The sequence below is a fragment of the Bos taurus genome, chromosome X (assembly GCF_002263795.3).
Source record: "Bos taurus isolate L1 Dominette 01449 registration number 42190680 breed Hereford chromosome X, ARS-UCD2.0, whole genome shotgun sequence".
In the NCBI taxonomy this organism is placed as follows: domain Eukaryota; kingdom Metazoa; phylum Chordata; class Mammalia; order Artiodactyla; family Bovidae; genus Bos; species Bos taurus.
The window spans coordinates 79,277,142-79,303,045 of NC_037357.1; the positions used below are offsets into that span (position 1 = coordinate 79,277,142).

At 42.6% G+C, this 25,904-nt stretch overlaps 1 protein-coding gene across 4 annotated transcripts; it reads right to left on the bottom strand.

Annotated features, from left to right (window-relative positions):
- Positions 1-8,654: 8,654 nt before the first annotated feature.
- On the bottom strand, positions 8,655-25,224 carry RHOG2 (RHOG family member 2). 4 transcript variants are annotated; one of them, XR_003033423.2, is made up of 7 exons: positions 25,156-25,224; positions 24,391-24,487; positions 19,786-19,886; positions 19,553-19,610; positions 11,251-11,544; positions 10,160-10,238; positions 8,655-9,060 (listed from the first exon to the last, which is right to left on the bottom strand). XR_003033423.2 is itself a non-coding variant. In XM_005228053.4 (4 exons), exons 3-4 carry the CDS (start codon positions 19,786-19,788, stop codon positions 19,020-19,022), a joined length of 594 nt encoding a protein of 197 aa, XP_005228110.1. In that variant the 5' UTR covers positions 19,789-19,886; positions 24,391-24,487; positions 25,156-25,224; the 3' UTR covers positions 14,813-19,019. The 4 variants fall into 4 exon arrangements, 1 of the variants encoding a protein (XP_005228110.1); XR_816944.4 differs by having other exon boundaries at positions 11,251-11,965; XR_816946.4 differs by lacking the exon at positions 11,251-11,544.
- Between the last annotated feature and the right edge of the window lie 680 nt (positions 25,225-25,904).

Below are 25,904 nucleotides of genomic sequence, written 5' to 3' on the forward strand. Positions count from 1 at the left end.
CACTTCCTCGTTGCCAAGAAAATGAGCGTTAGAACCGTTTCTTCGGTTCTGTGGGCTTCTGGGATGGCTCTAGTGGTAAAGAATGTTCTGACTGCAATGCAGAGACACAGGAAACGTGGGTTCGATCCCCGGGTTGGGAAGATTCCCTGGAGGAGGAAACGGTAACCCGCTCCAGTATACTTGCCTGGAATGAACAGAAGAGGCTGGCGGGATACAGCCCATAGAATTTGCAGAGTCGGGCACGACTGAGCACGCACGTTCACGTTCTTCCCGTCTGCTCTGTTGGCGCCTTTATTGCACCGTCCCAAAGAGAAACTGGCTGTGTATCGCACTGTGCCGAAGGCACTAGTGCAAGTTAGTTGTTTTGAATTGACATTCCCTTATAAAAATAGATTTCCTTCCCTCCTTTTTTGGAAAAAAAGATGGTAAGAGATGAGAAAAATGAACAGCCGAACCTTCACCTAGATTCACGATTTTAATATTTTGCTAGTTTTTTTTTTTCTCCTGAACCATTTGAATGTGGGTTACAGATACTGTGATTCTTCACCCCTAAAAATAGTCTTCCCTAGTGGCTCAGACGGTAAAGAGTCTGCCTACAATGCGGAAGACCAGGTTTTGATCCCTGGGTCGGGAAGGTTCCCCTGGAGAAAGGAACAGTAACCCACTCCAGTATTCTTGCCTGGAAAATCTCATAGATGGAGAAGCCTGGTGGGTCCCAATCCATGGGCTTGCAGAGTCGGACTTGACTGAGTGACTAACACTTTTCTACATAGTTCAGTTCAGTTTAGTTGCTCAGTCGTGTCCGACTCTTTGCGACCCCATCACAGCACGCCAGGCCTCCCTGTCCATCACCAACTCCCGGAGTTCACTCAAACTCATGTCCTTCGAGTTGGTAATGCCATCCAGCCATCTCATCCTCTGTCATTAACCATAATACTATTAGCACATCTTTAAAACTTAACGTTAAGTCAATATCATTTAACATAAAATCCACATTTAAATTTCCTCAATTGTCTTAACTGGAGCATTTTACATTTCAATCCGAGATCAACTCAAGGTTCATGCATTGCATTAATCTTTAGCCTCTGAATTCAGAATCCACCAGCATTTTTCTTTGTATTGCATGACACTACCTATTTGAAAGAATCCAGGGAAATTGTCTTGAAAATATGCTATACTATGAATTCTTGTAGTCTTTTCTTCCAAGTGATTCTGGTTAAATATCTTACTGGCTATCAGAAGGCACAATGTCAGGTTGTCCCAATGTTGATAATGCTAAACTTGAGCACTTCAAGAAAGTGGTGCCCAACAGATCTCTCCATTGCAATGGGACATTTTGCCTTTTGTAATTAGTAAATAATCTATGGGGGTGATACTTTGAAATTGTATGAACGTTCTGTTCCCCATTGTCCTTACACCCAAAGGTTGTAGCATCTGTCGATGATCCTTTCCTGAATCAATTATATTAGGAGAGTGTTCAGGCAGTTGGAACACAGTTGGAAGAGAATTTCCAGACAAAGCATTTATGAAGGGAGTGAGTTTATTAAGAACAAAGAGAGATAAAAGTGGGCACTATGAGTGAAGCAGGCCGACCTCCTGACAGAGACCAAGGAGAGTTGACGGTGTTCATGGGTTAATAACCAATTTATATAGCCTTAAGACAAAATTCTGGCTGGAAGGTTGATGTTAGGTGATTGGCTGGGATGCTATAGGGTATTTACTGGAGTGGGCATCTTTGCTTAATTGGGAGTCAGGAAGCTTGTTACTGATGATCAGGGGGCTTTTGGCAAGGTTACAAAGGGGCTCAGTCAGCTTCAGAGGTGACTGGTTCTGGGCTCTGCTTCTGAGGCCTTGGTGCAAGGCCTCATACCTATGGCCTAGGGCAGGATTCAGCATTCCCCCCTTCTTATTAATGGGCCAGATCTTTGGCCCCTTAACACCCTGCTCATGTCTAACTACCTGCCTATCTCCGCGGGACATGGGGACACAGGTCATTGGGAAAAGGGGTGGAGACTGTTCTGGCTTCTTCCTGCTGGACAGGGGCATCATGGGGTCTGGGTCCTGATGCCCACTCTCTGTCAGGGTGCACATATGGAGGAAGATGAGAGTCCATGGAATGACAAGACCACTTGTTCCAACATAATCCATATGTCAGCCAGCTTATATCCTTGTAGTACCATCTGGAGATTTATTTACCATTTTTTAGAAGAAACAAACTTAACAGGAAGTTAGAGATACATAGCCCCAAGATGAATAGAAGTAGAAAAGCTGCTAAGGGGCCTAGAAGAGAGGCTAGCCAGGAGAACCAGGGCTAGATGTTGGCTTGTGATGTTGGTATTTCTCTAGGTATGAGACGATGCAAGAATTTGGGCTCATGAAAATCTTTTCTTGAAAATATATAACAATCTGAGGCCTGTTCTGCCGGTTTTCCCCAGAGCACAGAATGCCTCATTCATGATTTCTACCCTGAACTCCTTTGAGGGGGTGTTGAAAGTCAGCAACTGGAGTGGCTCCTGATTTACTCTTTGTAGAGGCAGATGGCAAGTACCAGTTTTCAGTTGGCAGGGCCCCTTCATTGCCTTAAATTTGACCACTGGTTTAGGGGCATTTTATGATCATTTTGTCCCACGTTGCTAGGAAGGCACATTCCCAAGTCTAGTGAAGACATTTTGATTGGCCACTCAATGTTCTGTTACTGGACTAAGCCATGAAAGTAGCAAAAGTCCTGGACCTTATCTGTGTTACTAATGGTCTGTTACAGTCCAGGAAAATACTCCCTCTTGTTACTTCTTCCCATCTAGAGTTACATTATTACAATCATTGATTTCATATGGAACTATGTATCATTATTTTATTAGAGGCTCAGTCACACATTTGGTAATGTAAGAGAATAGTCTTATAAAACTGGCAATATAGAAAATAATATAGTTTGCAGTAATAGTAAGTTCACAAGTAAGAATTAAAGAACTTTTTTTAGGTGTAGTCCAGTATATACCATGTGGTCTGACTTAGTCTGATGTTAATCTGCTGGTTGTAGATCATGAAGCATCTGAGTTTTATCTTGTAACAGTATAACATAACAGCAAGGGACTAAATGAGAAGTGAATTTTCAGTAAACACAGACCTTAACTAAACTAGAATTTAATATTCAGTGAAATTTTTTTTTTCTAAAATTATTCCCATTTTTTTTAAACACAGCCAAAACTAATTTGTTTTTAAAATAAATTTGGTCCATTGACTACAGATGCCACAGGCCTGTCATCAGTTTTTGTCGAGGTGGAGTTTTTTCTTCTAGAGGTCCCCACTATACTTTGAGATGTCTATATTTGTCAGGAGACAATCTTTTTATTTACCTGATAAATCTATTCAGAACTCAAGTGTCTCCAATTTCTAGAGGGCCAAGGCAGAGACAAAAGAAAAATGTTTTAATTTTACCCACAGGTGTAGATTACCAAATTGTTTTAAACCATAAGTAGCTTGAGGAGAAAAGCTTCTTGATATCTGAAACAAAGATCAGAAGCTAGTAATATGTCAGACAAAAAGTCATGAATTGTAATCATATTTAGCAGTTTATTTAATCCCATGTAATTAGTTTTCCTTCTGTTGTCCTTGCCTAATGATTGAGGTTGATAGTGACAGTGATAGTTTTCAGAAGTTTGAAAAGTTTTTGTTAATGATGATATGATTTGTCCAGTGAAGTGTGTGCCTTGATCACTGGAGATTGTAGAAAGTATACCCAAAGTGCAAAGCACATTTTTAAACATTTTTTCCTCTTTTGTGAGAGCATTAACCCCGAAGTTAGGGAAGACTTTATCCCATCAAATATAAGTGAGGTATGTCAGGGAGCCAGGAAAAGCCAAGCGGATTTCCCATAACTCTGATTTATGGCCATTGTTTATCCATTTTAAATTCCCTAATTTAGCAGTCGATGAGGGATTAATTTTTGTAGAAGTGGAATGAGCTTTGTCTATGTGTGCCATAGTCTTCATAGATCATTGTGAAATAATAGTTTACCAAAGTAACAAAAGATTTTAAAAACAAATATAAATCACTTAAAGGCAAGGGAATTTACATAGTCTGTTATCAAAAAGCTGCATTCTAAGAAAACTTTATTCATTTAACAAGGAGAGAAACCAAATTCCAGTTTGGTACCAGCTTATATTCACTGTGAAATAATAGTTACTCACTTAGGCACAGTAACAATAAAAGATTTCAAAGGCAGTTTAATGTCTTAAGAAACTTGTACCATGCACAAAACTCTCTTCTCGGGGTCCACTTCTCACAAAACTTTCTTTCACTTTCTGTATTTATCACTTTATTTGCCCATTCAGAGAACAGCCACCAGTAAGTTCAGACTTACTTCCTTTTTCCCTTCAGTCAGTTCAGTTCAGTCGCTCAGTCGTGTCCGACTCTTTGCAACACCACGAACTGCACCATGCCAGGCTTCCCTGTCCATCACCAACTCCCAGAGTTTACTCAAACTCATGTCCATTGAGTCAGTGATGCCATTCAACCATCTCATCCTCTGTCATTCCCTTCTCCCACCTTCAGTCTTTCCCAACATCAGGGTCTTTTCAAATGAGTCAGTTTTCAGCATCAGTCCTTCCAATGAATATTCAGGACTGATTTCCTTTAGGATGGACTGGGTGGATCTCCTTGCTGTCCGAGGGACTCGCAAGAGTCTTCTCCAACACCACAGTTCAAAACCATCAATTCTTCGGCACTCAGCTTTTTTTATAGTCCAACTCTCACATCCATACATGACTACTGAATAAACCATAGCTTTGACTAGATGGACCTTTGTTGGCAAAGTAATGTCTCTGCTTTTTAATATGCTGTCTAGGTTAGTCATAACTTTTCTTCCAGGGAGCAAGCATCTTTTAATTTCATGGCTGCAGTCACCATCTGCAGTGATTTTGAAGCCCCCAAAAATAAAGTCTGTCACTGTTTCCATTGTTTCCCCATCTATTTGCCATGAAGTGATAGGACGAGATGCCATGATCTTCGTTTTCTGAATGTTGAGCTTTAAGCCAGCTTTTTCACTCCTCTTTCACTTTCATCAAGAGGCTTTTTAGTTCCTCTTCACTTTCTGCCATAAGTGTGATGTCATCTGCATATCTGAGGTTATTGATATTTCTCCCGGCAGTCTTGATTCTAGCTTGTGTTTCTTCCAGTCCAGCATTTCTCATGATGTACTCTGCATGTAAGTTAAATAAGCAGGATGACAATATACAGCCTTGATGTACTCCTTTTCCTATTTGGAACCAGTCTGTTGTTCCATATCCAGTTCTAACTTGCTTCCTGACCTTCATACAGATTTCTCAGGAGGCAGGTCAGGTGGTCTGGTATTCACATCTCTTTCAGAATTTTCCATACTTTGTTGTGATCCACACAGTCAAAGGCTTTGGCGTAGTCAATAAAGCAGAAGTAGATATTTGTCTGGAACTCTCTCGCTTTTTCTATGATCCAACAGATGTTGGCAATTTGATCTCTGGTTCCTCTGCCTTTTCTTTTTTTTTTTTTTTTTAATTTTTTTTCTTTTTTTTTTTCCGATATATTTCTCTCTCATCCTCGGTTTCTCTTACTTTCTTATTCTTTTTGTCTTTAATAAGCAGTTCTGTTTATATGTGTTATTTTATTATCAGATATCTCAAATCCTTTTTATTAGAAATTGGTGACAAATTTAAAATGTAAGTAAATAGACACAGTCTATAGAGACACCTGATTTTGTACAGTGCAGCCACTAAGCTCCTCTTCATTCTGAGTTCCGGTTCTCACCTCCTGGTATGATTCTGGGTTCTCACTTCTTGGTGTGGTTTTGGTTCTCACTTCCTGTAAGGGTCGCTTTTCACTGTGTGTCTGTGGTCTGTGACACCCTAGGCTCTCCCCAGGCCCCCTCCCAAGGGTCCTCCCCGATGTCCTCACCAAGCCCCACCCAGGACAGGAGTTGGCTCATGACAGGATTCCCATCTTCCCAGGGAAAACCCTGCCCTCCTGGGGCCAGGCACTGCTGTCACAGGACTTTGAGCTGCTGTGCCAGGATGGCACCAGGGCTGATGTCACCGAATGGAGGCAATGCCACTTGGCTCGGGTACCAGCTCACGCCGTGGTGGTCCGGGCCGACACAGATGGAGGCCTCATCTTCCGGCTGCTCAATGAAGGCCAGGTGAGTTCAGGGCACCCCACACAGCTTCTTGGGGTGGCAGGACCTTCTTATCTTTCACCAGGGTGGGAGCTCAGAGCCATCCCAGGGCTGCACCAGCCAGAGCAGGGGCAGGACCCAGAGGCAGAACATACAAGCAAGTAAACAAAATGACTAAACAAATAAATGTCAAAGTACACCATTAATTAAATGTGGTGTATAATGTTTTACTGATACCGCTGCGTAGAACAGCAGCAAGTTTCTGCCCACAGGCCGCACCAGCTTTGGTTAGTTTTGTTCATCCTGCCACCGAATTCGGCCCCACTGCTTGTGCTCAGTACATTTGCACACCTGAGCCTTAAGCCATGTGTTCAGTCAGCTGAGTGTGAAAAGGCAGAATGCACTGGGGAGCGCAAGGGAAGGAGAAAGCTCATGCAGTCCTCAGAGTGGGTGCCTGGCCTGCAGGCACAGGAAGAAGGAAGCGGGAGCTGAACTAGAAAGAAAGGATTCTCCCCACAGTACATCATCAGCCCCCACCCCTGCCCCTTGACACACAGCGTCTGTTCAGCCATGAGGGTAGCAGCTTCCACATGTTCAGCTCTGAGGCCTATGGCCAGAAGAACCTGCTATTTAAAGACGCCACCTCCGAGCTGGTGCCCATCGCCACACAGACCTATGAGGCATGGCTGGGCCGCGAATACCTGCATGCCATGAAGGGTCTCCTCTGTGACCCCAACCGTAAGTCTACCTTTCTCTTCTCCTGCTGGCCCCAGCCTGACTATGGGTGTGGTCAGGCTTGCTGGAGAGTTGGCCACAGGAGGACACACACCCCAGGAGGTGTGTGTGCTTCTTGGCCTCAATGGGAACCTGTTTCTTCCACCTCCCTGCCTCTCATGGTTGGGGAAGAAGCATCTCTGGAGTCAAATGGCAGCACTGTACCCTGGAAACCCTACCTGCTCTGGGGGGTGGGATCCAGAACCCCAGGGTCTGTCTTGAAGGGTCTCTGCCCCTCCACCCAGTATTTGTCAAGTCCTGTCTTTCTCCCTCCACAGTGGCTTACTCCTCCCACAATGCCCCCATCCTCCCACAATGCCCCCATCCTCCCACAGTGCCCCCATCCTCCCACCTCCTCTGCCTTTTCTAAATCCAGCTTGAACATCTGGAAGTTCACAGTTCATGTTCTGTTGAAGCCTGGCTTGGAGAATTTTGAGCATTACTTTGGTAGCATGTGGGATGAGTGCAATTGTGCGGTAGTTTGAGCATTCTTTGGCATTGCCCTTCTTTGGTATTGGAATGAAAACTGACCTTTTCCAGTCCTGTGGCCACTGCTGAGTTTTCCAAATTTGCTGGCATGTTGAGTGCAGCACTTTCACAGCATCATCTTTTAAGACTTGAAATAGCTCAACTGGAATTCCATCACTTCCACTAGCTTTGTTCGTAGTGATGCTTCCTAAGGCCCACTTGACTTTGCATTCCAGGATGTCTGGCTCTAGGTAACTGATCACACCATCCTGATTATCTGGGTCGTGATGATCTTTTTTGTATAGCTCTTTTGTGTATTCTTGCCGCCTCCTAATATCTTCTGCTTCTGTTAGGTCCATACCATTTCTGTCTTTTAGTGTGCCCATCTTTGCATGAAATGTTCCCTTGGTATCTCTAATTTTCTTGAAGAGATCTCTAGTCTTTCCCATTCTATTGTCTTCCTCTATTTCTTTGCACTGATCATGGAGGAAGGCTTTATCTCTCCTTGCTATTCTTTGCAACTCTGCATTCAAATGGGTATATATTTCCTTTTATCCTTTGTCTTTAGCTTATCTTTTCTCAGCTATTTGTAAGGCCTCCTCAGACAAGCATTTTGCCTTTGCATTTCTTTTTCTTGTGGATGGTCTTGATCCCTGCCTCCTATACAATGTCACAAACCTCTGTCCATAGTTTTTCAGGCACTCTATCATATCTAATCCCTTTAATCTATTTGTCACTTCCACTGTATAATTGTAAGGGATTTGATTTAGGTCATACCTGAATGGTCTAGTGGTTTTCCCTACTTTCTTAAATTTAAGTCTGAATTTGGCAATAAAGAGTTCATGATCTGAGCCACAGTCAGCTCCCAGTCTTGTTTTTGCTGACTATATAGAGCTTCTCTATCTTTGGCTACAAAGAATATAATCAATATGATTTCAGTATTGACCATCTGGTGATGTCCATGTGTAGAGTATTCTCTTGTGTTGCTGGAAGAGGGTGTTTGCTATGACCAGTGCGTTCTCTTGGCAAAACTATTAGTCTTTGCCCTGCTTGATTTTCCCTTAATAGAATGAAATTCCATTCATTATACCTTTTTCTTAAAAATACACATCATACTTTCCTTCAGCAACCATGAATTCTCCTTTATATCATCATTTTGTAGATTGGTAAACATAAATCACCCAAAGCTCTTACATTATTTGCATTTTCTTTCCTTAAAAGTTTCTTCACAGTGAGTTCTTAAGATACATCTATATTAATCACATTAACAAATGTTAATACCAGGTATTAATTTAATAGTGAATATTTCCCAGTTCACATGAATCTGAAATTCATTTAGTTTCATTTTTCTTGAATTTAGAATTATTTTATTTATAAGCACTTACTTGTCTTTAGGCCAATTAAATAGAGCTCATTGACAAAATAACCTCAGCCGTATTATTCAAAGACAAAGACACACACTGAGACATACATAAATCTGGACTGAGATCTCACAGTTTCGCCTCAGATTTAAAATGTCTCTTTGCCCTTTTTTCTCCTTGGCTTGAAGTTCTACTAATTTGCTCACAGCTGGAGTCTCAGGCAGAGTGGGCTCTGTATCTCAAGGACATGATAGGCGTTAACCTCAGGTTTTTTTTCCTAGGCATGTTTCTGTTTTCTCAGGTAGGGTCAAAGCTCTAAAAAAAAAAAAAAAAGGTATTTTAATAAGCCAGCTTTTCCCTAATTAATTGCACATACAAAAAGAACCAGTTTTATAATTTCAAAAAGATTTCATTTTAACCAGTTTTTTCCCCGGGTCTAAAGAATATCATGGCCATCCAGTGTCAAAAATGTCATCTCTCCTTTTTGTAGTCATAGTTTCATAGCTAAATTTAAATTAGAATTCTCAAATTGGCTCTGATGACAGGGGCAGACTGACTGATAAGATGGTGTCCCCACAGGGACTCTTTTCTCTGGGGAGGTGGGATCTTAGTTTGATCAGAAGATTCTGAAGGAGTAAGAGAACTTGAAGGATTAGGGGAAGCTTGTTTCTTTTCCCACTTTCTTCTCCCCCGCCCACCCCCACCCCTAGAGATAGGAGGAGTTAGAAAGGGATTCTTTAGAATGTTAGGAGAATTTTTTCCTGGCTTTTGATTTTAGGAGAAAGTCCTGAGCTAGGAGATCTGATGGAGAGGGAAAGACAGAGGGGGAGTGGGGATAGGGCAGCAACAGAAAGACATGTGGCATGAATCCCTTAGATCCAGATTCTGACTGAGTACCATAAAGGTTTGAGCATAAGGAACAGCAAAAGAGGTCAAGGTGGAGCATTATGTTATAATTTAAGCGTGCCATTCAGAGGCCATTTTTCTTGCTTCCCCAATTTGTACTGGCTCCAAGTTTTGTTGCAAAAGAATGTGAGCCTTTTCTTTTTTAGGATTTTCAGGGTCAAATTTTTTCCAGGTCCTGAGAACACAACCCAGAGGTGAGTCTGAAGGTGGTTCTTGAGACATACCTGAGCCCATTCTTGGAATGGGGGTACTGAGAGTTCACCGGCCACAGAAAGAGTCCTGCATGTCCCAATGAACCCTCTGCATGCAACAAGGCACCGTGTGGCTAATGGCCAACTGTCCTAACAATTGTGTCTGATAGTTAGAGGTGACCCCTGAACATGTGACAGAGAGTGGCACAAAACCCTGTGGCTAGGAACAAGCCTAGGCACAAACAGTGTGAAAATGCACGTGGTGACTAGGGCCAGAAAGGACAGAAAAGACTTTCCCGGAACCAACAGTGACTCACCTTTTAGCAATTCCCTGAAACATGGAAGGCACTCTCTAGGATGATTCAGAGGTTGCTCCTAGGTTCCTGTAAATTAATCCTGACAGAGAGAAGAAAGTGAGAGACAGAGAAAACAGGCTGAGGAATCCACCTTATAGTCCTGCCAGGAAGGCGGTGGCCTGGGGAATGGGCTGTGTTTTGCTTGAACCAATACGTGCCTAATGTGGTGCATAGAAATGGTCTTGCTGAGGGCAGATGCTCTGGTAGCCTGGTCTGTTCTATGACCCCCTTATCCTGCCATGGGAGTCTTTTCTAGTGGCTTTTAAGTGCCTGACCTGTGCCTGCACAGTTTTATTGGCCTGGTCCTCAGCTCAAGGGAGAAGGAGGAAAAAGGAAAAGAGAGCCCTCGCCCACTTGGGTGGTAGCTACTGGGGTACTGTGGGCAGTGGAGCGTTTGGAACACACCAGAGAGTAATTCTGGCAGAGTTCTTGAATTGCTTCCACAGCCACTTGCCTGTTGGCAGAGGGCTCAAGGCAAAAGAAAAGAAAGAGGAAAGGAGAGTGGGGGCTCTCTCACGGGGAGAGCAGTCCCTGTACGGGCCACCAAATGTTGAGACAGTCCAAGTGCGGGTTGGAAAAGAATTTCAGAAGGGAGTGAATTTATTAACAAAGAACAGAGATAAAGTGGGCACTGCAAGTGAAGCAGGCAGACCTCCTGACAGACCAGGGAGAGTTGACGGTTTTTTCATAGGTTAATAGCCAATTTGTACAGATAGCCTCAAGACAAAATTCCTGCTAGAAGATTGACGTTAGGTGATTGATTGGAACACTATACAGTATTTACTGGAGTGGGCATCTTTGCTTAACTGGGAGTCAGAAAGCTTGTTAGTGATGATCAGGGGGCTCTTGGCAAGGTTACAAAGGGGTTCAGTCAGCTTTGGAGGTGACCTTGATTCTGGGCTCTGCTGAGGCTTTGGTGGCCTCACACCTGTGGCCTGGGGCAGGACTCAACAGAGAGTTCGAGTGCCAAAGGGTGATTTTTCTAATTCTTAATTCCTTCTACATTTATTAATCGGACTTACTCAGTAAAGCAGAACTTTCCCTTTTCTTACCTCCTTTCTTGCATTTTTATTTTAATGTGTTACAGTCTAACACCATCATTTTCCTTTTTTGATCCTCAAACTGTTCCAAATTTGTCACTCTGGCTCCTGTGTCCTTTTGACATGACTCCATTAGTCTTTGAGCACTTCTTTGCTTTTTGACACAAGATGTTCCAGGATCACTCTGCATTCCCTGTCCTGGACCTGGTACACGTTATTTGTCCAAGGAGCCCTGGTTCCTTTTAGTGGGGAATGGTGTTTAGAAACTGGGGCATCATCGCTTTTAGGCCCTTTCAGTGGAGAGAGCTAAAAAAAAAAAATGACTTTATAATAATACCTTCAATTCAAATCTAACACCACAGGGTCCTCCCTTGTCTTCCCCCATTTCATATTTGTATCTTGCTTCTCTTACAATGAAAACTCTGGTCCCCAACACCAATATATATATATATATATATATATATATACATACACACACACACACATACTCTTCAGAATTATAAGACCAATACCACTACCAAAAATTAGCCTAAGTAAAGTTCAGAAGTTCTTTGCAGTCTTCTGTCCTTAGACTATATCCTATTAAGGATATACAGTGTACTATGCTTAAAAATTACGTGAATCAGGGCCTTCCCTGGCAGTCCAGTGGTTAAGACTCCATGCTTCCACTGCAGGGGGCACAGGTGCAATCCTGGTCAGGGAAGTAAGATCCCACATGCCTTGCATCCTGGCCAGAAATAGGAAAGAAATTTTTTTAAATTACATGAATCATTTTTTTTCCTCTGTGGAGTTTTTTCCATTTATATTCAAGTTTAGGATTTGCTTTTATCATCCTTTTTAGTAAAAATGATACATTATTTTTAAAATATGTAAACTTTCATGTGGATCAAAGTCAAAACTATATAAAAAGCTATTGCCAGACAAGTCTTGCTCCCATGCCCTGTGCTCCATTGCCACCCACTCCCTGTAAGTACCCATTTTCATTAATTTCTTATTTATCCTTCCTGTTTTTTTTTTTTTTTTCAGTTGAAGTATAATTGACACTAACACATTAGTTTCAGGTGTACAGCATAATTCACTATTTATACTTTCTGTGTTTCTTTCGGCAAATATATGCAAATGAGTGTATATATTCTTTTTTTTTGTTAAACACAAAAGATAGCATACTATATATATTCTTTTCACCTTGCTTCTTTTTTCACTTACTAATATAGTCTGGAAACCACACTGTACCACTTAATAGCACTCTTCCTCGGTTTTTTTATGTCTATGTATTACTTCATTGTATGAATATTCCGTGGAATTTTTCTTTTTCAGAGACAAATGTTGGTCTGGTTCAGAACAAGAGAGGAAAACAGAAAATAAACCCAGGAGGAGACTGGAATATTTTAATAGTAGTTGTATTTCTAGACCAGATGACAAGTCTGCCAAAACCTGCATGTAGCTGAAATGCATTTTGGTAATGAAAAGTTAATAGAATACTATTGCCTAACTAATAAGACAAAAAAGCAAAGTGGAATGCTTTTTAATGTATCTTATATAGTCTCTTGAATCTTGTGCTTATGGAAAAGCAGGTTCAATGAGGTAGAGACTTGTAGAATGTGGAAGGGGATTTCAGTTACTATAAATATTAAAGATGCCATTCTTGACTCAAAATGTGATTTGCATTAATTTACTATATGACTTTATTTTTCTGGGCTCCAAAATCACTGCAGATGGTGATTGCATCCATGAAATTAAAAGACGCTTGCTCCTTGGAAGGAAAGTTATGACCAACCTAGACAGCATATTAAAAAGCAGAGACATTACTTTGTCAACAAAGGTCCGTCTAGTCAAGGCTATGGTTTTTCCAGTGGTCATGTATGGATGTGAGAGTTGGACTATAAAGAAGGCTGAGAGCCGAAAAATTGATGCTTTTGAACTGTGGTGTTGGAGAAGACTCTTGAGAGTCTGTTGGACTGCAAGGAGATCCAACCAGTCCATCATAAAGGAGATCAGTCCTGGGTGTTCATTGGAAGGACTGATGTTGAAGCTGAAACTCCAATACTTTGGCTACCTGATGCAAAGAGCTGACTCATTTGAAAAGACCCTGATGCTGGGAAAGATTGAGGGCAGGAGGAGAAAGGGATGACAGAGAATGAGACGGTTGGATGGCATCACCAGCTCAATGGACATGGGTTTGGGTGGACTCCAGGAGTTGGTGATGGACAGGGAGGCCTGGCATGCTGCAGTTCATGGGGTTGCAAAGAGTAGGACACTACTGAGTGACTGAACTGAACTGAACTATATGACCCAGCAATTCCACTCCCAGGTATACACCCGAGACAGTGGAAAACACACCCACACAAAACCTATATGAAGGTTCACAGCAGCATTATTTGTAACAGCCAAAGGGTAGAAACAATCCAAACGTCCCTCAACTATGAGTAGATAAAATATGGTGTACCCCATACAGTAGAATATTATTCAGTAATAAAAAGAAATGACTACCCATATTTGCTACAAAATGGATGAAACTTGAGAAGATTTTGCTAAATGAAAGAAGAGTTTCAAGTGGCCACATATTTGATTCCATTTATATGAAAGGCTGGGGATGGGAACGGGATTAACCACATGAGGGATCTCTTTGAATTTTGGTAATGGTTGCATGACTCAGTAACTTTACTCAAAATTGTTACATTGTACAGTTAAAATGGGTGAATTGTACAGTATGTAAATTATACCTCAATAAAGTGGCTTTTAAAAACAAAAAACATGGTTTTGCTCTTCCTGTGCACTTACTAGTATACCAGCATTATTTACAGTTGCCAGCCAAGATTAGGTATTTTGGTGGGAGGAGGGAGGATCAAACCCGTGCCTTCAGTAGTGAAAGCACAGTCTTAACCACTGAACCACCGGGGAATTCCTTAGTTCATTTTTAAAACAAACAGGAGGAGATTTTCCTGAGCTAAGTGGAAGAGGCAAAAGACATTAAATGCAGAATCTTTCCTACCCCTGGCACAGTCAAGCCTGTAACACAATAAGAGCTTGAGAAGTGTTTACTGAATGTCATGTAATAAGTGAGAAAAATCACCAACAGGCAACTCACTGGTCCGTCATTATTGAAAACCAGGATATGAAGCTAAATCCTGGAGATGAATAGGTGAGGGGTGGGCAGGAACTAGAGAATCAGTGTTAGCAGGACAGACAATTCCTTATGCTGATTATTTGATGTAGAAAAATAAGTACAGTTACACATAGGCACCATGTGCAATATGACAGTTACAGTTATTTCTTCTTTTGCAAGCTGAAAAGCATTTAGAAACCATTCACTTTCCCTGGTGGCTCAGACGGTAAAGAATCCACCTGCCAAGGCAGGAGACCCGGGTTCAATCCCTGGGCTGGGAACATCCCCTGGAGAAGGGCATGGCAACCCATTCCAGTATTCTTGTCTGGAGAATTCTATGGACAGAGGAGCCTGGTGGGCTACAGTCCATGGGGTTGCAGAATTGGACAAGATAGCAATTAACACACACACAAGACAAAGGGGTGGTGGTGAGGAATTGCTTGGATTTTTAGAAAACAACAGACCCAGTAAAATCAGAAAAGTTTATTAGCATTCCTTGTGAAAAATTTAAAAGTGATATTAGCAGTTAGTCTTCATACAAATTACATATAAAAATCAAGATGTCAGTGTATACTTAAGACTATTAAATCAGAGCAAAACAAAACCATTCACTCAGACTTGTGGATCACACCTCCATTTATTAGAGAACACAAGTTTGCCCAAACCAAACCCAGGCTTACATTTGTGAATTTGACAGGCAAAAGAGGAGCAGGAGGCACTATTAAATTAAAAGCTAATTTAAAAGATTTCAGTAGCTAAATAGAAAGTTCCCAGAGACCCAGATGACAGCCATGTGTCTAGCCCCTTTCAACCATAAAGTCCTGTGAGCACCCAAGGTGGCATCAATCAGAACATCGTGAGACTGGAATACACTTCCATTTGACTGTCTTTGGAAAAACCCAGTAACTTTACACAAGGGCAGTGGGCCCAGTGCCCAGAAGCCAGTTGACTTCCACAGTGGCCACATTACGATAATAGCCCCACTTTCCAAAGTGCAATGCCAAAGAATGCTCAAACTACCGCACAACTGCACTCATCTCACACGCTAGTAAAGTAATGCTCAAAATTCTCCAAGCCAGGCTTCAGCAATATGTGAACCGTGAACTTCCTGATGTTCAAGCTGGTTTTAGAAAAGGCAGAGGAACCAGAGATCAAATTGCCAACATCCGCTGGATCATCGAAAAAGAAAGAGAGTTCCAGAAAAACATCTATTTCTGCTTTATTGACTATGCCAAAGCCTTTGACTGTATGGATCACAATAAACTGTGGGAAATTCTGAAAGAGATGGGAATATCAGACCACCTGACCTGCCTCTTGAGAAATCTGTATGCAGGTCAGGAAGCAACAGTTAGAACTGGACATGGAACAACAGACTGGTTCCAAATAGGAAAAGGAGTACATCAAGGCTGTATATTGTCACCCTGCTTATGTAACTTGTATGCAGAGTACCTCATGAGAAACGCTGGACTGGAAGAAGCACAAGGTGGAATCAAGACTGCCTGGAGAAATATAAATAACCTCATTTATGAAGATGACACCACCCTTATGGCAGAAAGTGAAGAGGAACTAAAAAGGCTGTTGATGAAAGTGAAAGAGGAGAGTGGAAAAGTTGGCTTAAAGCTCAACATTCAGAAAACGAAGATCATGGCATCTGGTCCCATCACTTCATGGGAAATAGATGGGGAAACAGTGGAAACAGTGTCAGACTTTATTTTTCTGGGCTCCAAAATCACTGCAAATGGTGACTGCAGCCATGAAATTAAAAGACGCTTACTCCTTGGAAGGAAAGTTATGACCAACCTAGATAGCATATTCAAAAGCAGAGACATTACTTTGCCAACAAAGGTTCGTCTAGTCAAGGCTATGGTTTTTCCTGTGGTCATGTATGGATGTGAGAGTTGGACCATGAAGAAGGCTGAGCGCCGAAGAATTGATGCTTTTGAACTGTGGTGTTGGAGAAGACTCTTGAGAGTCCCTTGGACTGCAAGGAGATCCAACCAGTCCATTCTGAAGGAGATCAGCCCTGGGATTTCTTTGGAAGGAATGATGCTAAAGCTGAAACTCCAGTACTTTGGCCACCTCATGCGAAGAGTTGACTCATTGGAAGAAACTCTGATGCTGGGAGGGATTGGGGGCAAGAGGAGAAGGGGACGACAGAGGATGAGATGGCTGGATGGCATCACTGACTCAATGGATGTGAGTCCCAGTGAACTCCGGGAGTTGGTGATGGACAGGGAGGCCTGGCGTGCTGCGATTCATGGGGTCGCAAAGAGTTGGACACGACTGAGCGACTGAACTGATCTGATTGAGCCTTAGCTGAGGAGGGCCACATTCACCCTCTTCAAGTTAACACACTGCTCATACAGAATCCCTGCCAGCCTCAGGAGACCCTGAGTTGCACATTGGAAAATAGACACAGTACATTGGAACTGAGAAGGCAAGTGCTGGACAACAGTATTCATCCTGGATCCTCCACAGCTTCAGACAATTAACATTGTAGACATACACACCAATGGAATATTGCGTGAAGTGGCGAGTACAGTGATGAAGGAAAAAGAAAAAGCACTTTAGTGCACTGTGAGGGAAAAGGGAAACCAGAAGAAAAGGAGGAAGAACAGAGTATTTATACAACCTTTTATGTTCTATCAATACTTGATATTTGCTTGACCTCCAGGTTCCAGATTCTCAAAGAGTAGAGTTAACAGATTTAGCAAATAAAAATACAGGATGCTCCATTAACTTTGAATCTCAGATAAACAGAAAATAATTTTTTAGTGTTAAGCATGTCCCAGATATTACAAGGTACACACTTACACTAAAAAATTGGTTAAAAAAATTATTTTATCTGGCAACCCTATCCAGGAAGTTCAGTCAGCTTGAGGTTACTCTGATCTTATCCTGTCAAAGAGCAACAGCAAGACAATCACAGAGCAAAGCACAGGCACTTCACTCACCCCAAGGGGAGGTATGAGATCCTTTTAGCTCCATTTCCCAAACTCTCAAAAATCCCATGCTATTCTGGCAGGATGAGAGGACATGTGCATGGTGAAGTTGCTGATCACTATCTGTCAGGTAGAGAAGTTTTCCTTCCATATCAAATGAAGGTCAAAAATACAGCTAGGGGAAGGATCAGCAGGTCCACGGGGAGACAGAAGTCAACTCATCTCGCCCCAGAGCAGACTGAGGAAAACCAACAAAACTGCCACAAGGGTGAGGACAGCCCCTTCGGCCTGGAAACCCAACATACTCCAACACTCTTGAAGCAAACTCAAAAGGCACACAGGGATGAACACACACAAACAGGGAGACATACAGAGGAGGAACAGGAAAAGAGCAGAGTAGCCTTTGTAATGGCTCAGAGGAATGACAACAGAAGAGAAGTCTCAGAGGGAATCACAGAACCCCTTGAGGGTGACTGGCAGGACATCTTACTTGTTTGGTTGTTTCATTGGTTTCATTTAGAGGGTTAATCTTCAGTGGTCTTTCCTTACAGTGGAAGGGTGATGTGAGAAGAAAGGGCCACACAGAAGCCTCAGAGACACAGTTTTTCACTTCACAGGGCCCAGAATGCTAGCAGAATCAGAAAGCAAATCTGAACATCAGATCCCACAGACAATGTACTGTTATGACTAAGTGCCAAACCCACCTCCTGAGGATTGGAAGAGGAATCAGTAACAAGGCCATGGCCGGTAAACATTCCTTTCAAAGGCACAGAGAAGGAAACATCGCAAAGAATAGGACCAGTTACGCTTTTTTAAGTCTCCACCATGGGAATACCCAGTCCCCAGTAACCCAGCATCTCTGAAACTGTGTTCCCAGAGATGTTAATAGGTGCTGCATGGGACCAAAAAACAAAAGGTCAGTGAAATAAGTTTGGGAAATATTGCATACTTATTAAAAGTTATAAAACTTCCTGCAGTAAAAGAAACTATTTGGCATTATTTAAATCAATGATTCTTGCCTTATTTGACCACAGAACCATTTTTTGTTTTAGGTAACAAGCAGACTTATTAAGAGAGAAACACACTCCACAGATGGAGTGAGTGTGAGCCATCTCAAAAGGCCAGAGGCCCATAGAACGCTTTTAAGAAACATCTGTTACGATCTCACAGAACTCTAGAAATGCTGCTTAACCATTATTGCAAAAATGTCTCATCTCAAGAATGGAAAGAATATGTCAACACTGGGAACACCCAGGAATCACACCTAAAATGGTTTCCAAAAATTAGTATATCAGAAAGCTTCAGGTAATGATTTGAAAACAGAGAACCCTGTCCTTCTGTGAGGTACTAGCTCAATGGTAAATACATCCAGGAAAGCTGAAATTAGATTTCAAACAGTCAAGCAAAAGCCTACAAAGAACAGTACTAGGCTGATCTGCTTAGTTGTGGCCTGGCCAGTGCCGAAAAGAACACCTGGTGACGTCTCCTCTCATCACTTTGACAGGAGAGACACACACTCTCTCACTCTCAAACTTTCTCTAAAAGGTTCAGACTGAATTTCAAAGCAGTCAAGTACAAACTAGCCTCTCTTCATTCCTCCAAAAGCCAAATAACCTGGAGCCTAGGGTTTCTAGGAGAAGAGATAAGTGGCTCACACTGGCAATGCTAAATGCTGTCAAGGGAATTTCCCCTTTTTTCTCTGTGGGTGCAGTCCCCAACCAGCATCCCAAAAGCTATAAGAGGACACACTTTTTGGTGTTCTTCTTTGTGGCAGGGTAAAGCACAGCCCGGATGGCTTCCAAAAATACCTCACGGACCCCATCATGCATCAGGGCTGAACATTCCAGATATTTCACAGCCCCCACCTGCTTAGCCAGGGAAGTGCCTTGCTGAGGACTTGTGGGCACTAGGCTCTGTTCCTTTAGCTTCTTCACTGTCTCAAGGTCACTTCGCAGGTCCCTCTTGGTGCCTACCAGCAAAACAGGTACATTGGGGCAATGATGGGACACCTCGGGGTACCACTTATGCCTCACATTGGCATAAGAAGATGGGTTGCCAATGGAAAAGCAAATGACGAAGATATTGGTCTGGGGGTAGGAGAGTGTTCTCAGTCGGTCATACTCTTCTTGGCCAGCTGTGTCCCACAGGTTCAGGATGACAATCTGGCCATCCACAGATGTCTGGGCACTATAGTTGTCAAAGACAGTGGGGATATACTCCTCAGGAAAGGCATTTGTTGTGTAACTGATGAGGAGGCAGGTCTTACCTACAGCCCCATCTCCCACAACCACACATTTGATCGTCTGCATTCTTCCCTTGGAGTCCTATGTATAAGAGAGAAGGAAAGAATGTTCATAGACGTTTGGTTAATCTAGGGAGCCTAAGCTATATAAACATTTCTCTCTGATAAGAAAGGAGGTAAGGCCCTCCCCCCACCCACTACCTGGCCTCCTGACACCACAGAAGCTGGGAAAGGTTGTATGGGGCAAGAGTTCTTACCATGGAGTCCACGGCCTGCTAGAAGATAGGCTTCAGAAGATTCTAGAAGCCACCTCTGCAGTTGTGCACAATATTATGTGTATGTGCATAGGTAAATTTTTCTGGAAAGAAGATCCAAAACTGTCATCAGACACAAAAAGGACTGTGAGCCCCACAAGATTAAAAACTATTATATACAAAGGTTACAATATTGTCATAAGGCCTCACATACACTGTATCAAAGCTACTAAAATATTATAGATACTAAATAAATGTTAACTAATTTTTAAAAATTGGTGTAGAAAGAAGAAACCTTTGTTTTCCAAAGTTGAAACAAAAGGAAAGACAGCTCTCACTTCAGATCTGTGGCTACAGTCTCAGCAAAGATACACTCTGTTCCTGAAAAACAGTTGTTTGTTATTGTTCACTCACTCAGTCATGTCTGACTCTTTGCGACCCCATGGACTGCAGCACGCCAGGCTTCCCTGCTGCTGCTGCTACTGCTAAGTCACTTCAGTCATGTCCGACTCTGTGTGACCCCACAGACGGCAGCCCACCAGGCTCCCCCGTCCATGGGATTCTCCAGGCAAGAACACTGGAGTGGGTTGCCATTTCCTTCTCCAATGCATGAAAGTGAAAAGTGAAAGTGAAGTCGCTCAGTCGTGTCCGACCCTCAGCGACCCCATGGACTGCAGCCTTCCAGGCTCCTCCATCCATGGGATTTTCCAGGCAAGAGTACTGGAGTGGGGTGCCATTGCCTTCTCCACAGGCTTCCCTATCCTTCACCATCTCCAGGAGTTTGCTCAAACTCATGTCCATCAATGATATCTAACCATCTCATCCTCTGTTACCTCCTTCTCCTCCCACCTTCAATCTTTCCCAGCATCAGGGTCTTTTCCAATGAGTCAGCTCTTCGCATCAGGTGGCTGAAGTACTGAAGCTTCAGCTTCAGCATCAGTCCTTCCAATGAAAATTCAGGGGTGATTTCCTTTAGGATTGATGGGTTTGATCTCCTTACAGTCCAAGGGACTCTCAAGAGTCTTCTCCAGCACCACAATTCAAAAGCACTAATTCTTCAGTGCTCAGCCTTCTTTATGGTCCAACTCTCACAACTGTACATGACTACTGCAAAAACCATAGTGGCATCAAAATACTGGAGAGAAAAGTAGGCCAGTCAGATTCAGCCATATAGAGAAGTGGCTAAGAGTGCAGACTCTGAAGTCAGATCACCTGGAATCGAAAACCAGTCCTCTCTTCCTAAGCTCTGTGAACTTGGGCAAGTTTTTAACCTGAAGCTTAAATGAAAGAATGCATGTGCTGTACTCATTAGTGCCTGCCACATAGGAAGTACTCATTAAAGTGTTAGAAGCTATTATGACTTCACAAAAATTACTATTCTGCTGGGAAGGCAAAAGTTCTATAATGTGATTACAATGCTAGACAAACCCTTCTGCCTCATCCCTTTTGTCCTTATCTGAGTAAAACTACAGTTTATAACACCACTATATTCTTGTCCATTTCTTCATGAATCGAGTACTTGCGAGTTAATGATGAAACACAGATGATCTCCAAGGAACATGTTTACTATGAGCTCCCATGTTCCCAGGTGGTGCTAGTGTTAATGAACCCACCTGCCAGTGCAGGAGACGTAGCAGATGTGGGTTCGACCCCTGGGTTGGGAATATACCCTGGAGGAGGGCATGGCAAGCCCTCTAGTATTCTTGCCTAGACAATCTCATGGACAGAAGAGCCTGGCGGGCAACAGTCTGTAGGGTCGCAAAGAGTCAGACATGACTGAAGCGACTTAGCATGCACACATCCATGTTTACACCCCCATATTCATATCCAGTCAATGTCCTGCTGTGTCAGTGCCCCCATAGCACTCCATTTTCTTTAGCTTCTTAACTACTGCCCTAATTTCATACTTGATCCTCATTGCATTAACTTCAAGTATCAGAACATGGAGGAAAGGGGATACATTATCATATGTATTTGATCACAGGAAAAAAAATTGAGAATCAGTTTCTCACCTTGGGAATTCAGAGGAATAGATATATCCTCCATCCTGTTGTCTTATTAGGCCCATATCATAGCCAAAAACTAAACCAAACCAAACACTTCATTTTGGGTCAAGGTAAAGAAAACTTAGCTTCCCTGATGGTTTAGAGGGTAAAGCATCTGCCTGCAATGCAGGAGACCCGGGTTCAATCCCTGAGTCGGGAAGATCCCCTGGAGAAGGCAATGGCAACCCACTCCAGTATTCTTGCCTGGAAAATCCCATGGATGGAGGAGCCTGGTAGGCTATAGTCCATGGGGTCGCAAAGAGTCGGACATGACTGAGCAAATTCACTTTCCTTTAAAGAAAAGTTGGCCCTCTCAGTATGCTTTGCACAGGCCCACTAGGAATAGCTTTCTGCTCACACAGCCAATTCTGACCAGTGAGGTATTCCCCCTAGAAGTCTTCCTTTCCTTGGCACAGGTCCCACAGCTAAAAGTCCAGAGCCTAGTAGGCAACCATCCCAGAGTATTCACTGACCATCAGCTCTGTCTTTTTCCATCTAGGAACAGACATGAGGATCAAACATACAAAGTCAATGGAAATAATTTGGCCACCTGATGTGAAGAGCAAACTCATTAGAAAAGGCCCTGATGCTGGGAAAGACTGAAGGCAAAAGAAGGGGACAACAAAAGATGAGATGGTTGGATAGGCAGTGTTCTTGCCTGGAGAATCCCAGGGACGGGGGAGCCTGGTGGGCTGCCATCTGTGGCTAGACGGACCTTTGTTGACCCTGTTGCTCAACCTTGGGGAAAGGGAGGGAAAATCATTCCTATGGACTGCAAAGAAAAAAAAGAAAAAAAAAAAAAAAAAAAGAGATGGTTGGATAGCATCACCAACTCAATGGACATGAATTTGAGCAAACTCTAGGAGATAGTGGGACAGGGAAGCCTGGCGTGCTACAGTCCATGGGGTTGTGAAGAGCTGGACACTTAGCAACTGAATAACAACAGTAGAAATAGGGCAAAGTCACCACCGCATTCCTTGAAAATAAACTTCCTTGGCTTTCCCAGTTTGGATTAATTTCTTTTGCATCTGAATGCAATTACTGCCTGTATGACTCATCTTCCCAGCCTCCTCTAGGTACCATTCAGAGTGACTGCTTTAAGGACAACAGTGCATCTGATGGGGAGGGGGGGGGTTGGTGGCTACTGAACCAGAGAAAAACTCTGAGGCACAAAGACCACTTTGCACCCTAAGTTTAGCTCCTCATCTCTGTAACTAGGAAAAGTCAACTACACTCTTTTCTACTAGTTTACATCTACCAGTACTCCTGGTATCTATAATAAAATGATCTGCAGATAGGCACTCAAGTCACTGACGGCAGGCCTAGATGATGAAATGTACCTAGAACATCGCAGGTCTGAACAAAACAAAACATAATCATCTGGTGCAAACTCTCAATGAAAGGGAGGGGTTCAGCAAAAGGAGGGAGGTGCTTTGTACAGCTGATTCATTTATCCAGCCCACATATTCATTATACGATTTTCTCTACTTGTGTGTATATTTGAACTTCTCCATAGTCAACAAGTTTAAAAATAATACTAAAAAATATAATTCAAGAGAAATGAAGATAGGATCTCAAAAAGATAATTTCACATCCATGTTCATTGCATCATTATTCACAATAGCTAAGAGGTGGAAGCAACCTAAATGTACATCGATGGATAACATATAAAGAAATACACACACACACACACATACATACATACATAGATCAGCCTTCAAAAGGAAAGGAAATCTTTTCATACACTACAACATGGATGAACCTTGAGGACATTATGCTAAGTGAAGTAAAGTCACAAAAAGCCAAATATTGCATGATTTCACTTATATGAAGTATCTAGAATACTCAAACTCATAGAAAGTAGAATAGTAGTTGCCAGGGGCTGGGGGAAGGGGAAATAGGGAGCTGTTTAAGGGGTATAGAGTTTCAATTTTTCAGGATGAAAAAATTTTAAAGATCTGTTGCACAAAAATGTGCATATAGTTAATGTACACTTTAAAATGGTTAAAAATACTGAAAATAAAAACAATGCTTTTTAAAGGGCTGGGATCTCTGAGATAAGGCTAGGAGTTACAAGAGAAAGGCAAATATTCTGTTTATCACTGTTAGGAGAAAAGCTTGTTTCTTTCAGCTCCAGCATCCAGCACAATGGTTTCTCCCTACAGACAGATTTCCTCTCATCACCACCACTATCCACCCACTCTCCCTGGTACTACTATGCACAATGTACTGCTAGGAGGGACTCAAAATAGGGTTAAAAACAACAAATGATGATAGAAGCTTATAGTTTTATGGTAAAGGCAGGACTTTTATAAAAAGGTAAACAATAATACACAGTAATGCATGGCCCAGAGGAAATAGTTGCTATGAGGAAGCAAGTGGAAAATAAAAACTGAGAGCCTGTTATAGGCATTGTGTAAAATACTTTCACATATCTTATTTAAGCTTCATAGTAGCACTGTGAAGTAGATACCAGCTCAGTTCAGAGATCAAGTATGCCTCTAGGATTGGAAACTGAAAGTGGCCTCAATCTGCAGAGACCAACATCTCAGAAGGCACTCACTTTTAACCTTGGAATTATAGTTTCTTCTAAAATCTTCCAATCTCATCTGACAAAGCATCCTTCTTCAGATGTACACTGCTCAGCAGTCAATTTTCTCCTAGGTTAGACACACAACATAAAAGACACAGTAAGGACAAAAATGCAGTTCAAAGTATTACTATTTCTAGCACATTCTCCCCCAAGTCTCCCCCTTTCTAGAAGTCTAATTCACTTTAAATCACTCTGCAACTTTCTGAAACAAAACAATTCAGAAGACCCTCATTTTTATTTATTACTTTCTGCAACTTAGTTATCTAAGTCCAGGAAGCTTTTTCACGTTTAAGAGTGATTCTTTTGGTTCAAGTGCAGTCAAAGACAACTTCGAGAATCTCGGGGACGAAGGAAGCCATGTGAACACTCCCCAACTTGGAGCCAGGGGAGACTATCCTGTGCCTGGAAACTTAAACCAGAGACGCAATTGTAGTGACCCATCCATAGCCACCACAAGCCCGCTCGGCATTTCCTTCGCAGCCTTTCCACCAGGGGTACTTGGTTCTGGAACTCTGGTTGGACTCGTGATCCTGGGACAGATAAGTGCCTAACGTCGGCTTCCCAATAGGAAGGGCAGGCTCAATCTCCCCCGAATATATACAATTCATCTCATTCTCAAATCCCTTCCATCCAAGGAAGTGGATCACTAAGGCAACCGTCCTGGAGATGGGGAGACTCAATGAGAAAACAGCGAACAAGGGGCCCGCCTAGCGGGTGGTTCTCGATAAGGATTACCTGGCAAAGCGGTCGTCTTCCAGCGCCGTTCAACCGCAGCTCACAGAGCCTCCCAGGTTTCTCATGGCTGGGCGAACAAGGCGGGATCCGGGCATCATTCCGGCAGCGACCGAGTCCCACCCCTGTCGTCAGACGCAGTCTCCACCCTGTGCCCTGAGACCTCCTGGGAAATGGAGTTCTAGCGCCCTCTGCATGGTCTGCAAGCCACTGGCTTTTAAACTACACTTTTGGGTAATCAAGGATCAGTGTGATGTGGACCCCAATACCAGTTCCTCGGTTCAGAAGTCCCCAAGTTTCACATTTCCTGTGGCAAAATGAGACCACTTTCTCCTCCGCAGACCTGTGTTTTCTCAAGACAAATATTAACATAAAGAGGCAATCAGGGAATTGAAAAAGTGTTAGGAAAAATGGAAGCAGTAAAAGAAAATGTGGTAGTGAATTAAGGCAGCTGTCACCATATATAAGTTTGTATTTTCTAGAGTTTTATATAAATGAAATCATAAACTATAGACTCTTTTTTTAACAGCTTTATTGAGATATAAATTCACATACCATACAGCTCACTCATTTTTTTGTAGCCACGCATTCTGGGAAACAAACTCACTCAGAAGGACAATGCAGATAGTGGAGTGCAGTTTGTTACACCATGGGGCCCAAGGCAGAGTCTCCTCTTAGCCAAGGACCAGTTTTTGTGAAAACCTTATATACCTTAAGTGTATGTGCTCAAACCCACCTCCCCAAATTCCTTG